The 14,149-nt window shown below is 36.4% G+C and overlaps 1 protein-coding gene and 1 long non-coding RNA gene across 4 annotated transcripts in view; both read left to right on the forward strand.

Annotated features, from left to right (window-relative positions):
• LOC126828659 (ras association domain-containing protein 1) overlaps window positions 1-5,085 on the forward strand; it is a 70,062-nt gene extending 64,977 nt beyond the window's left edge. For 2 of the 3 annotated variants that reach the window (XM_050558563.2, XM_050558562.2), the window contains exon 8: window positions 220-5,085. In XM_050558563.2, the coding sequence (XP_050414520.1) occupies window positions 220-465 (246 nt within the window). In that variant the 3' untranslated portion in view covers window positions 466-5,085. The remainder of the gene's footprint in view (window positions 1-219) is intronic. The other variant, XR_007683190.2, reaches the window with a different exon arrangement.
• A 3,338-nt stretch (window positions 5,086-8,423) lies between these two features.
• Window positions 8,424-14,149, forward strand: part of LOC126828684 (uncharacterized) — a 31,595-nt gene continuing 25,869 nt past the window's right edge. The window contains exon 1 of the long non-coding RNA XR_007683195.2: window positions 8,424-8,769. This is a non-coding gene — a long non-coding RNA (uncharacterized LOC126828684). The remainder of the gene's footprint in view (window positions 8,770-14,149) is intronic.

Genomic DNA, 14,149 nt, shown 5'->3' on the forward strand with positions numbered 1-14,149 from the left:
ACAGTGATTGAAAGTTGAGTAAATTCTTAACTTAAAGTTTGAGAATGCTTTGTTAACGTGGGACCTGACTAGATCTGCTGATGTCATAATAATACTCAAATCATAATAATACTCAAATAATACTCAAATCATAATAATACTCAAATCATAATAATACTCAAATGATGATTCAAATACTATAGTAAAATAATTAATTAATGATTTTAATTATTTTTTCAGTGGGATGGTTTCAGTTTGCCGGAGTTGAATAATTTCCTGATCGTTTTATCACGAGAAGAGAATGAATACATATCCCAGTTACAGTATAAATATAAGATAATGCGGAGAATCATCACTCAGCGTCTTAAAGAAATACGTAAAGAACGTAGACGATTATCGGGTGCTACTTCACCAACAGGAAGTTCAAGTCCTTCCACTCCTAAAAGTAGTTCGGGTGGTTTGACTCCACCGGCTAATAATTCTTGATGTAAAGAGCGTAGTAATATGGTTGTGTTTCGGTGCAAGCTCACAATAATTTTCATACAAATTAATTTATTCCCAACAAGTATTTAATCGCGATGGTATCTGGACAACTCTATGGATGAAGGGGGTAGAAAACCTCACGACTACTGCGAACAGCCATGTTGACTAATAATGAATCTTGTAAAGTCAGAAGGATTGAGAAAACCCCACGAATATAGTGAACAGCCGTTTACGTCAAGATTTATGTCATAACAAAATCAATTAAGACATTTCATTAACGTCATATGGATATAGATCTCTCAGTTCAGCTGGTCCTAGATTATGAAACGAACTTCCACAACAGATCAAGAATCAACAGACTTTTAATCAATTTAAATCCGCACTAAAGACTTTCCTGTTTCGACAGTTTTACCAGTAGAGTCATTACTAAAAGTGTTTTGAGCATGTGTCAACATGGAGAAGATGCTATATAAAACCTCATTATTATTATTAGGCAATTATTTCTCGAATGCTGTGAATTGCCATTTTTCGCTTGATGATATTGTGGATTGGATTTACATATGGAACTTCTTTCTTTTTTGTAAAGAAAGAAATTTTGACAACCCATATAACTCACTTTATTAAGTTAAGAGTTACATAGCTAAAGGAAGACTTTTCTGTTTGGATATTATTTCGACTTGTTGTTACAGTAACCTGGGAATTACCTGGATTATTTCAACCTGTGAATTACCTGGATTAATTCAGTATTACAGATGTAGAACGATTGTTTCATTAACATGGAATATCTTAAACACATCTTAGAAATTGGGCGTGGCTCTGTCCCTGGGGGTCGGGCTTGCACCAAAAATAATAGAGGTCATCCTTAGGTTATAAGGATCTTAAACACCACTCAGAAATCAAATTGTGTTGGTTTGCTTGTGATAAAAAATGAAGGGACAATTATTATATGTTGATGTAAATGAAGAGAGTTTAATGGACGTTTTAGTTCCAGCATCTTCGTAGAAATGTGATGACGAGGAGATTAAGACATTTTATGTGATTTCTTCATAGCTGTGTAGCGATTCTGACATTTTATTTGTTTTCTGAGAATCAACTTTTTTTTTTTTTTCAAGAATCTTCATACATGTAGAGATGTGGTGATGAGGTGATTCAGGTCTTTTTGGGCAATTTCTTAGAATTGACATGTTTTATTTCTAGTGTCGGATATAAGATGAAGAGAGATCCTAGACTATTCCATGTATAAGGTCTCTCCCAATCCCCCCACCCTCTCAACAAGAGGAAAATAAAAGCCGAGAATGTTGAAAATGTTTAAGACTACGGCGCATAACTGTAAGAAATGCTTATGGATCTGGAGACCTAGGTATTTTGTGATTCATGTGAAAGAAAGATGTTTGTCAGCGAGGAATTTCCATTGAAGGATTAAAATGTTGCTGGCGATACGGATGAAGATACAATAATGTTTTACAATAATTGTTACTTAAAAAATAAGCACTAAAATAATTCATTTTAATGAATCATGTGATTTTGTTAAATTTAAGTTTTATTGAGTTTTAAATCTTAAAGCAAATATTTTCAGGAGAGATATTTAACACACTAGTTGATGTTTTATTTTCTCATTATTGTTCATATGGTCTAAAGATAGACCATATAAGCTGTTAACAAAACATCTCTCCATTGGCTGTATTTTAAGTAAATGTTTATAAAGCTACTGTCCATTGGCTGTATTTTAAGTAAATGTTTATAAAACTACCCTCCATTGGCTGTATTTTAAGTACAAGTGAAAGTATAATTGTATTTAGTGATGTATATTGGATGATTTATTAACCAAGATTTGAAGAGAATCAATAAAAACAATGATCTTTCTTATGACATAATATAAAACAGTTTATCCAACTGGACACAGGCTCAATTAATTCTAATTACAGAACATTGCAAAATTTCAACACTTGTGTCCGAACAAATAAGGGGGGTTGGATAGCCAAATGGTTAGCGCTGTATCATACAGCCTGTTATTGATTCATCTGGCATGGTTTCCTGGTTGTACGTGACAAGGAGTAGGGTCGCCAGTCCAGCCTCGTGGGTTTTCTCTGGGTCCTCCGGTATCCTTCCACTGCTAAAGACCCCTATGCGCAAGCGAATTATTGAAATAAAATTAAACCATATGTTAGTCCCAAAATGACCTAGTTTGTGTCGAGTGGAGTGAACCCTAATTTCTCTCTCTCTTTCTCTCTCTCTCCGAACAAATAACCAGTGGAACTTTGTGAGTGGGGTGATCAACACAGTGGGTAGAAAATGATACATTATATGGTTAGGGTTGAGTGGTTGTCTTAAACGCCATCAAATTCCATCTGTGTTAACATTTTCTTCTTCTGTCAGCTCGAGTCAATCTATCTGCTGCTTATTCGTTAAGACCCAAGTGTTAAAACTGTGCGACAGGGGCCTAAATGGATTTATTAATGAACATATAAATATTTATTTTACATGGACCATTTTAAAGACGTGATAACCTGGTCTACATAATACTGTTTCCTAGCCTTGATTAACATAACTGAAATGATTTAAGAAAGTATAATTTAGATAAGTTTATCCAGTATTGAAGTATTTGTATAATAAATGCATGTAATATAGACAGACTATTTTTGTGAAATGACAAACGGCTAATGATTTAGTTACCAAGATATCTGACAATATATCTAGCTACTAAATTTAAGTGAGTTTTGGTGTTTCACAAAATTGTCTTTGATAATCTTTCTGGTAGAAATACAGAGTTGTTTGTAACGATCCCGATCGCAGGTGACACAAAGATATTAAACGGGGAGAGTCCTGGAGGGCTGAAGTCATCCAGACGTGATCTAACGATCAGATGTACATGTATTTACGGGGCCATAATCAATGCTTATTCACATGACCTTGGCATGTTTAAGCATGGGTTGAAAACCACGACATTGCACTGAATATCAGACGTTACGATATATCGGTCATCACAAACACTCTGTATTATACTAGGAAGAGATATATTGTGCCTTGGTCATATTCTCGGGTAATTTGTAAATAATACTACTAGTAAAAAAACAATCAAACCCCTTTTAAATAATTGGTTTAATCCTAGCTCACCACCTGCTGTACGTGTCCAAAACATGCACGACTTGTAGGGCTTGGTAGCTCGCAGACCAGCCGCAAGAAACTGGGTGACAATTTTGTTATGGGTAGGACCAAAAGTCTCTATGGCCAGTCTGCGATCTTCTACGGTGACGAACATATGCAAGTCTCAAACACGGGTTTACTAAAATTTCCCCTGTACTAGCATGTACAGCGTGGCTTAAACCGTGAAAAATTGGTTTTTGTTTAAAAAATGACAGAGTGTTTAAACAGACCCTGATGAAAAATTCAAATCATGTTGTAGTATGGTGACGCAATATGATTAAAACACAGATCATGTTTTGTTTCGTTTTTTATAGTTCAAAATTTCGTTTTTTTGTCTTTATTACACTAGGATCTGGAAGAGTTGTTATATAACCCACGTTCTGGTTGATGTGAGGGATTAGCCAATGAAACAGTTCGTTGCAGCGAGTTCTGGGCTTGCGATTCATGGAATGGTTGGTATCCCACTAGAAGCATCTACGCTGATTGATTAATCAAATGTCTGACGTCATAGGGTCAAAAGCCTCTGACGCGACCTTTTATTATAACTTGTCAGATCTTCATGTAGTGGAGGCCATCGAAAGTATAAAAAAACGAAACGGAATATAGATCTTTTTGTACATTAAAACTAGACACACATCAGTTTATCTGTAGTATTGGTAATTATATGTAGTTTTATTGGTCAAGAGAGAGATATAATTGGGTAATATATTGACGACATTAAGCAGAGTGTTGTTTCAATATATTACGTAATGTCTTGCTTGAGACCATTAAACAATTTAAACTGCAGATACACTTTGAATGATATTGTCACACGAGTGAATGTTTCATATAATACTGTACAATTGATACGCCAACATCCAAAGATGACGTCACATTTGTACTAGATATTTTATACGAGGCATTAAGGGATTTTTAGTAAGTTTGACACAAAATGTAGGGACAAGACGATTATCTGTAAATAAAGACTGATGGGAGTAAATATGGAGTTGTCTCCCTTTCTATGTGATACACTGTACCTATTACACATACAAAGATAAATAACTAATATGGAGTTGTCTCCCTTTCTATGTGATATACTGTACCTATTGCACATACAAAGATAAATAAATAATTAATATTAGTTAATTAATCATGTAAATATATTGACTCTAGTATTTATCAACATATTTTAAAATAAAACAAAAAAATGTTTCTGGAATTGATATTAAAATGCTTCCTCTTCGGATGTACATGTATATCGAATTCAGTGGACAGTAACACTATTTTAAGGAATGGAGATTGACGTATTTCCATCAGAGATTGACGTCACATCTGTATTTTAAATTCCAACTCAATCATATATGCTAGTCTTGACAGCTTGTCTTGAAAATTAGTCATGCATATTATTCCTACGATAATTATTACATGTACTTGATAGTCTTTCCGTAGTCTTGCTTAAAAATAAGTCTTTCATATTTTTTCAGAAACTTAGTGTGAATAGTTCTTTATAAAATAAATAAATAATTTACATTTGTATAGTTTATTTTCTCTACAGCATAATCTTCTCTTAGGGGATGTCGCAAAATGTCAACACTTGCGTCCAAACTCCAAACTCCAAACACCTCGGAACTGGGTGGGTGGCTTAAACTACGCCGTGGGTAGAAAATTAAAAATATCAGATATTTGATATGTTGACATTTTTCTTATTCTGACGTCGTGGATGAGCAGGGAAATGGATCAAGGGTTATTTGTTTGGACGCAAGTGTTCGACAGTGATTTAATAAAGATGGTCGATTGGTTCATTTGTAGATTTAATTAGAATATCAATGGCTAGTTTTATTTAATACAAGCATGTTTCCCAGGAAACCTGTGTCTGCGATATCACCCTAGATGAAAGTGGATGTAAAGCCCCATTCACTGACTGACTAAAATACTCTGTGTCCCGTTAATAATAAATAATGATGATAATATGTATATTGAAACCATGCACTGTTCCATACTAGTACGAATGCTCATGGCAATTTACATGTATATAAACTCATAGTTACACTTAATATTTCGAAATGTATATTTAAAAAATACAAAAATTAATATTAACTCTGACCATCACAAATGTATGTACATTTTTTCAAAATCAGTACAATTGTACGACGACTTGAATATTAGAAATAACCAGACTGTACATTATTTTATATTTAATTATTATTGTTATAGTTTGATTCGTTGCTGACATTTTAAACATAGTCTTAGTTTAAAATCTTGTTCATTATGGGTTTAATTCACAATTAAAATATTTTAAGGATAAAGGTATTTGATTGGATGAGAGTTAATATCCGAGTACAAATTTTTAGTTATTGGCCAATGAAAAGGCTGAATTCTTAGAATAAGTTTTTGTGAATAAAGCCCCATGAATCGCACAAAACAAATATGTGTTTAAGCATGATTTTAAACTGAGATTATTGTTGAATACTCAACAAGAAATTGAATATTAAGGATCGTGTGAGTGTGAGATACCTGTCTCTATCGTAAAATATCTATTGATTTTATTCCTATATGTAAATAGTTTAATGGAAGGGAAGTAACTCTTCTACCTTTTCAATGTAAGGGAGTTAACTCTTCCCTTTTCCATCTTTATGTTGATAATATCTATGACTTTGTATGGAAATATTAGATGGGGCTAAAAAATAGTATTTATATAAAAATAAACAAAATCATTTTCATCTATTCTTTAACCATGCTTGATTATAACACGACCACGGCCATCAGGCCATGTCAGCAATACAAAGGTTTTTCCGATTCTTTTGATGGGAGCCACGGTGGTTCAGTAAGTAAGTCGTTGGCGCACTAACCTGGAGGTCCCGTGTTCGATCCTTGCTGGAAAGTTTGTAAAGATTTTCTAACATTGTTCCCCCTTGTCAGTTGGTGTAGGACGTATTGTCGTTTGGATGAGATGGAATATCTCTTTTCTATTATGCACCCATCTGACTTGAGGAATAACCTTTGTATTTCTGTAGTAACCGTTAATTATGATTTAGAAAAAAATGCCAAAAAAAATAAAATGTCTGTTAATATTAAATCATTTGTTGATAAAATCATAGTTGAATTTTGGATTGAGTTGAATCATAAGTAAATGCATTATTCAAATCCATCCATGTATATTCATAATTTCATGTGAAAATTGTTAAAATTCATATAAAAAGAAATAAAAAAAAAAACACAATGTATAAAATTTTTTTGTTTTCTTGTATCCATGATTAGTATAGAGTGCAGCAGTTGTTTTTTACCACATGTCTCTAGGTCCTGGGCAGGGTGGAAGGCCAAATGGTTAGCACGTTCGCGCTGTATCATAAGGCCTGTCATTCAGTCAACTGGCAGGGTTTCGGTTCTCCGGTTGTACGTGACAAGGAGTAGGGTCGCCTGTCCAACTTCGTGGGTTTTCTCCGGGTCCTCCGGTTTCCTCCCACTGCTAAAGACCTCTACACGTAAGCAAATTATTGAAATAAAATTGAACCTTGTGTTAGTCCCGAAATGACCTAGTTTGTGTCGAGTGGAGGTTAAATCCCATCTCTCTCTCTCTCTCTCTCTCTCTCTCTCTCTCTCTCTCTCTCTCTGTCTTCAGGTGCATCCTTCCATCCTGGCAGTACCAATCTGATTAAAATATAGATCTATATTTCGTTTTGTTTTTCTCATACTTTCGATGGCCATTGTACTGGAAGATCGTGTCAGGGGTCGTACAAGTGGCTTTTGACCCTATGACGTCAGACCTTGATTAATCAATCGGCATTGACGTTTCTAGGGATTTACCCACAGTTCCGTGCATTGCACGCCAAGAAGTCACCGTAACAGACCGTTTCATTGGCTAATCCCTCACTTCAACCAGAATGCGGGTTATATAACAACTCTTCCAGATCCTAGTGTAGTAAAGCCAAGTAAAACAAACTTTTAAACTATAAAAATGAAACATAATAGGATTTGTGTTTTAAGCAGATTGGGCAGTATCTAGTTTGGTTGTCTGAAATCTAAGTCCAACCTGGCTAACGAGTAATGCGATGGACCATTAACTAAGTGGGCTTGGGTGCAATTCCGGGGTTGGTCGAGAAAATTTCTCGTGATTTTTCTGTATGGGTTCCCATGTCAGTTGTACGGGACGGGAGGGCCTGACAAGGAATTGATGTCCCGGGTCCACACTAAGTCCAATCTGGTGCTGGTTTACTAAGTAGTGGATCCCGGGTTGCAATCCTGTTGTTGGTCTAGAAAGATTCTCACTATTTTTCAGCACTGTTTGTCTTTTCGGAGGTGCAGGACGAATTGATTGCCAGGAAAAATTGATTGACAGGACGGATTGATTGACAGGATGGATTGACTCGCAATGAAAAGCACCCAGTTGTTTGAATGGTACAACTGAATACTTGATTGACATCTCTTTAAAGATCCCTTGACAATTAAAGATGGAAATATATGTAAACCATTGCGCAGCTGTTGGGCCAAAATATCTCTCATAGCACACAACTTGGCATATTCTTACGAATTTAAAGACCTAATCATTTGGCCTTAAAAAAAAAAATAATGTCATCCCAAAAACATTGGAAAACAGAAAGCTTGGTTGAAGAATAAAGTTTTGAAATAAACTATTGATAATTCAAAATAATTTTTTAATAAAAATGTTCCTGAAGCCAAGAATATCCTGCATAATACCAGTAAAACTAGCAAACATGTTAAATTGAACATTTTGGGTGTTTTTAGAGTGTATCATACCTGGCTGGCATGAAGTTTATATAAAGAACCGGTGCCAATATATTGCTGGCATTTATCCCATGGTACAATATAAGATATCAGATGGTAATCTGTAGCCTTATCCAGACAGTAATTGGTTTTCTTTAAAAACTCTTGTGATAAAACCTGTTTATACACGTGATGCTGTAACTGTTTATCAGATATATCGTTGTAATTCTTCTTTTAAACAAACTTACCACCAATAATAGACAACGTGTTTTAATTAGTAAATTTCCAGGACAACTGAATCTTGCTACTATATATCTATATTATTCAAGGACCTTGTTATAAACGCCTTACCACGAATACTATTGATATATTAAATTGTGTCACAGAACCGTCTTATTAACCACAGGAGGATGAAGAAGACCACTGATATTCTTTATCCAAGTTTTTTAGTCTGCCTAATATGTAAGTAAAACATTAACTTCACCCCAGTTAATTAGTCTTAGTAGAGTATCACCTCCTTTGATCTTGTTGTTGTCCTGTGTGGTTTCAGGAATTGTTGTTATAGTTTTCTGTATAAATTAGCTTCATAATTTTTGTATTAATTCAAAACGTTGCCCAAATAAATAAGTAGCTGTTTTTCCGTTAAGTACATGTTATAGTTCATTGCTCTATTCAGTTAGTAAATGCCTCTCAAAGATTAAAACATTATTGACATGACTACGTTAGATGAACTGAAAAAAAGACAAAAATTCTCCAAATTTTATCTGCAAGGCCGAAGAGTGATTTTCATTTTAGGGGAGCCAATTCTGCCTAGTCAAGCGGTACAAAAACGCTCCGGCTTGTTAATAGGAGAGTATGTTAATTTATTTTATTTTTTTTCAAAGCTAATGATTTGACAATCCCATATCTTACAAAATAAACATTTATATCTCATACATTATTTACTTGATCTCTATACATCCGTATTATGGGTGGTGGTGGGGGTATAGCTGAATGGTTGGCACGAGCGCGCTGTATCATAAGATCTGTTATTGAGTCAAATGGCGCGGTTTCGATTCCCCGCGGTTGTACGTGACAAGGAGTAGGGGACGCAGAAACTCAAAAACATGACGCACAGCGCGTCTTTGCGCCCTTCTCACTTATAGCCCCGGAGTGTTATTCTATCTATTGAAACATATATACAAGCCAAGGATTCAAATACTTATAGAATAATATTTGATAAGAAATATAAATTGTACATAATTAATAGAGAAGATAAGAATGCGTGCTAATTATAATATATGTTGTTACGTGAACCCATAGACTAGATAGATTAGTCACATTACAATTCGAACAATTGGTAGTTTAATAAATATTGAGTCACGATTAAAATCTCTATAACACACGGTGTAACTATTGCTCAACTTTAACAAATATTGAATAACGATTAAAATATCTAGAAATACACAGTGTAACTAATTAATGATACACTATTTTAAACATAACCAGGCAGACCCGTATTTAAAATCATTACCCACCTACTGGGTCTCTAAATCAGTTGGGGGGGGGGGGCGGGATGGCCAAATGGCTAGGGCGTGCGCGCTGTATCATAAGGTATGTCATTAAGTCAACTGGCGCGATTTCGATTCCCCGGTTGTACGTGACAAGGAGTAGGGTCGCCTGTCCAACCTCGTGGGTTTTCTTCGGGTCCCCCGGTTTCCTCCCACTGCTAAAGACCCCTACGCGCAAGCGAATTATTGAAATAAAATTGAACCACGTGTTAGTCCAGAAATGACCTAGTTTGTGTGTCGAGTGGACGTTAAACCTCTCGCTCTGTCTCTCTCTCTCTCTCTCTCTCGTCAAATCAGTTCTGAACTTTAAAAAAAAAATGATCTGATCATTAATTTATTTATATCGTAATTCATCTAATTTATACTCGTTTTGTATAATTACTTTATAAATAGAGTTTTATCCACATTATTCCACTGAATAACTTTTCGGGAGGAATGGCTACAAGACATGGGTGTATTTTGGGTTTGATCATTTCATGTTATCAAAGTGATTAAACTGAGTGTTTTCTTCTTCTGGTTATTTTCATTTGTCAAGATTCACGTTTCTTCTTGATTATAAAACAAACCAAAACAGATATTGTTAGCTTTTTGGACTTCTCGGACGAATGAGAACTGGTATCCCGCTTCGGTGCCCATAATATTGTTTTTAACATACACGCCCACACCAACTCTTAATTCTACGTTTAATAGTTCCTTTTTGAACGGTCTCTGACCGGACACTGTCCGCCGACTGTTCCTATCCGTCTCTTTATAGCTGCAATATGAAAATATTGTAAAATAACGCTCTTCCCTACCTGTTCTAAAGCTATTTAAGAATCCTTAGCTTCTATTGTTCACCGTGATTCTTTTTTTTTCTCCAAATAGTCAGAGGCCGTTCCTAAAGGAAATACTTTTAAAACCAGGCCCGTAAATGGTGGCGGGGGGGGGGGGGGCTGCAAAAAAATTTCGCCCCGCCTGTGAAAAAATTGTCGACCATAAAAACAATAGATATACATTTTCCGTCAATTTTATAGCAACCCCTGAGAACACTTCCCGCCGCCCTCGTTGCTCTGAACTAGTTACGGTCCCGTTTAAGACATTATCAAATGTCCCCAACTTCTACCAGCCAGGTATCCCACTTCCAATACTTTATGCTCTTCTCCAAAGAATGAAAAATCACAAGTGATGGAACATTAGTTTGGTGTGAAATTTTTACCCCAACTCATCATCGGATTTCAACAGTCTATAGGGCTTCGTCAATCTGATTAAAACACAGATCCTATTTCGTTTCGTTTTTTATAGTTCAAAATTTCGTTTTACTAGTCTTAAATACACTAGGTTAGGTCTATTTGATAAGGCCAACTTAAGTTTGGTCAAAGGTCACAAGATGTAAACAGGGCTAGCGCTAATCCCAACCCTAACCCTAACCCTAACCGTGGGTCTAACCCTAATGCTTAACCTAACCTACAAATCACGTGTCCTGGTTTTATTTACATCTCAGCGACCTTGGCGAAAATTGAGCTGGCATTAACAAATAGATTTAGCCACTACACTAGGATGTGAGGGGTTAGCCAATGAAACGGTCTGTTGCAGTCAGTTCTTGGCGTGCGATGCACGGAACTGTGGGTATCCATCCCACTAGAAACATCAACGTTGGTTGGTTAATCAAATGTCTGACGTCATAGGGTCAAAAGCCGCTCGTATGAACCCCCCCCCCCCCAATACAACTGGTCAGATCTTAATACATTAGAGGCCACCGAAAGAATATATATAAAAAAAGAAATGGAAAAATGGGTCTGTATTTCTATCAGATTGGGGTTTCGTTTACGTACACTCCGAGGTGTGCACGGGACTTCGGTATTATTCGTTCTTGCTCGCCAGTTTGGTAAGAGATCCATCTCCTTACTCATTGAGTCACGTTGATTACAGAGAACAATACTAGATACTGGTAGAATGGATTGGGAATGAAATGAAATGGATTTTAACATCCAACTGTTCTGCTTCAACTAGGCTAATGAAGATGGGAAATTTTGCCCAGGCAGCGGCACTATGACCTACTCTTATACCAAATTCCAACTGTCAAGGGATATTTTACAGGCATGCCAATCTATACATGGGACCTTGGTAATTCGTTCCATCCGAACGACTAGACAGCTGTCCTTGTCGGGCTCTCCGCCCTGCAACACGTCGAAAAATCCCGATTAACTTTCTCGGCCAACGCAGGGATCGAACACGTGACCTCCAGGCTAGCGAGCAAGCGTCTTACCCACTTAGCCAGAGAGAGAGAGAGAGAGAGAGAGAGAGGGGGGGGGGGGGTAACCTCCACTCGGCAAAAACTAGGCCATATTGGGACTAACATATGGTTCAATTTTATTCAATAATTCGCCTGCGCGTAGGGGTCTTTAGCAGTGGGAGGAAACCGGAGGAATCAGAGAAAACCCACGAGGTTGGACAGGCGACCCTACTCCTTGTCTTGTAAAACCGGGGAATATAAACCACGCCAGTTGACTCAATGACGCGCTAATTTTATTCGGCCACTCCTCTTATAATATAACACTCTAATACATATATCAAATATAACACAAACTCTAATACATATATGCAGGACGGAGGGCCTGGCAAGGACAGCTGTCTAGTCCTTCGGATGAGACGAAAAACCGAGGGCCCGTGTATACATTGGAATGCACGTAAAAGATCCCTTGGCAGTTGGAATTCGATATAAGAGTAGGCGATAGTGCCGCTGCCCGGGCAAAATTTCCCTCATAGCACACTGTATGGCGTATGCCCGTCTTCATTAGCCCAGCATAGGAGCAGAACAATAGGACGTTAAACCCCATTTCATTTCATTTCATTTCTAATACATTATCACAGACCACATGGAATAATCTATAATATGATATAACCTTCTACCATGTAAAATCTCAAGGGATTCTGGCATATTTACATCTTTCTTAGTCTGGATTTCTGCCACAATTGTATCGTACAACTTGATGTGTGGTAAGTGTTTTTGTTGGCAACATGTGGATATTTTATTTTATTTTAAAGATACCCAATCAACACCACTCTGATTAAATCACAGACATACTAGTTTAGTTTGTGTTATTTATTTTATTTTTCAGATATTTAAATAAAATAATAAAATAAATAAATAAATGAATGAATGAATGAATGAATGAATGAATGAATGAATGAATGAATGAATGAATAAATAAATAAATTTGTATTTTAATTAGACTGAATGTAATTATCGACTTGAAAGAAATATGGTGGTACCCATAGTGTAACACTATCTTAGTGATAACAGAGATCAGTTTAGTAAATATAGGATTTATTTACATCGGAACAGAATATCAAACAGTTACGCAGATACAACATGAACTAAACTACACCGGGAACTATAGATACACCAGGAACACAGCGGCTGAACTAGGGTGAGTCCATGCACTCGTCCAAGCCTTTCTTCTCCTCCCCGTTCGTCTCTGGTCTCGTATCTGCGTCTCTCTTCCTCTCTCTAGAACTCTGTCTAGCTGTCAGTAAACTCTTGGTTTATGACGTCATGGTATGCTTTCTGACCAGTGTGTTTACCTTTGAAGTCATGCGGAGCTTGTACACAGATCATATGTAGTTTGTAAATGACATATGGGATTAATTACATGTTTAATTAGAACGTGACTAAACAGAAGTATATACAGAGTTGAAAAGTCAACATCATCTATTATCAAAAGCAGCTTAAGTCAATAAGTTCTATGCACCTGAATGATCGTTCAATTTGATGAGTACTTTGTTACAGTAGGGATATTAGTTACTTGTTGAAAAATGTCTCCTCTGAATTGCCGAAAAGATATTATCCACAAGGATTCTAACAATCTCACAATGGTATCTTCGATGATTTGTTTGAATTGGTATTAATGTCAATGAGTTGTACAGCACAAATAAAGATTGATGTCGGCAGGTATTATTGTTACAATCTACCCATCAATTGAGTCTAACGAATTGTAATGTACGGCTTCTAAAAATTAAATATCTTTATAAGAAATTGCATACCCCGACTGAGCATCGAAGGTCAGTAGTGGCTTTTATGAGTTTTGATGCACATGCGTGAACAAATTGTATCCAGGGGCGTGGTGACACATTATTTGCATGAGGAACAAGATCCCGTCCGGGCCCCCAAAAACAATATTTATATATGTGTGTGCGGGGGGGGGGGGGGAGGGGGCCTCCCAGTGTCACCGGGTAATATTTGGCTGTGTGGAACATGCTAGAGTCAATTTGTCGCCACGGTATATGCTTGACATAGGTCAAACATGATTATG

Source organism: Patella vulgata, chromosome 7 (genome assembly GCF_932274485.2).
Source record: "Patella vulgata chromosome 7, xgPatVulg1.2, whole genome shotgun sequence".
NCBI lineage: Eukaryota > Metazoa > Mollusca > Gastropoda > Patellidae > Patella > Patella vulgata.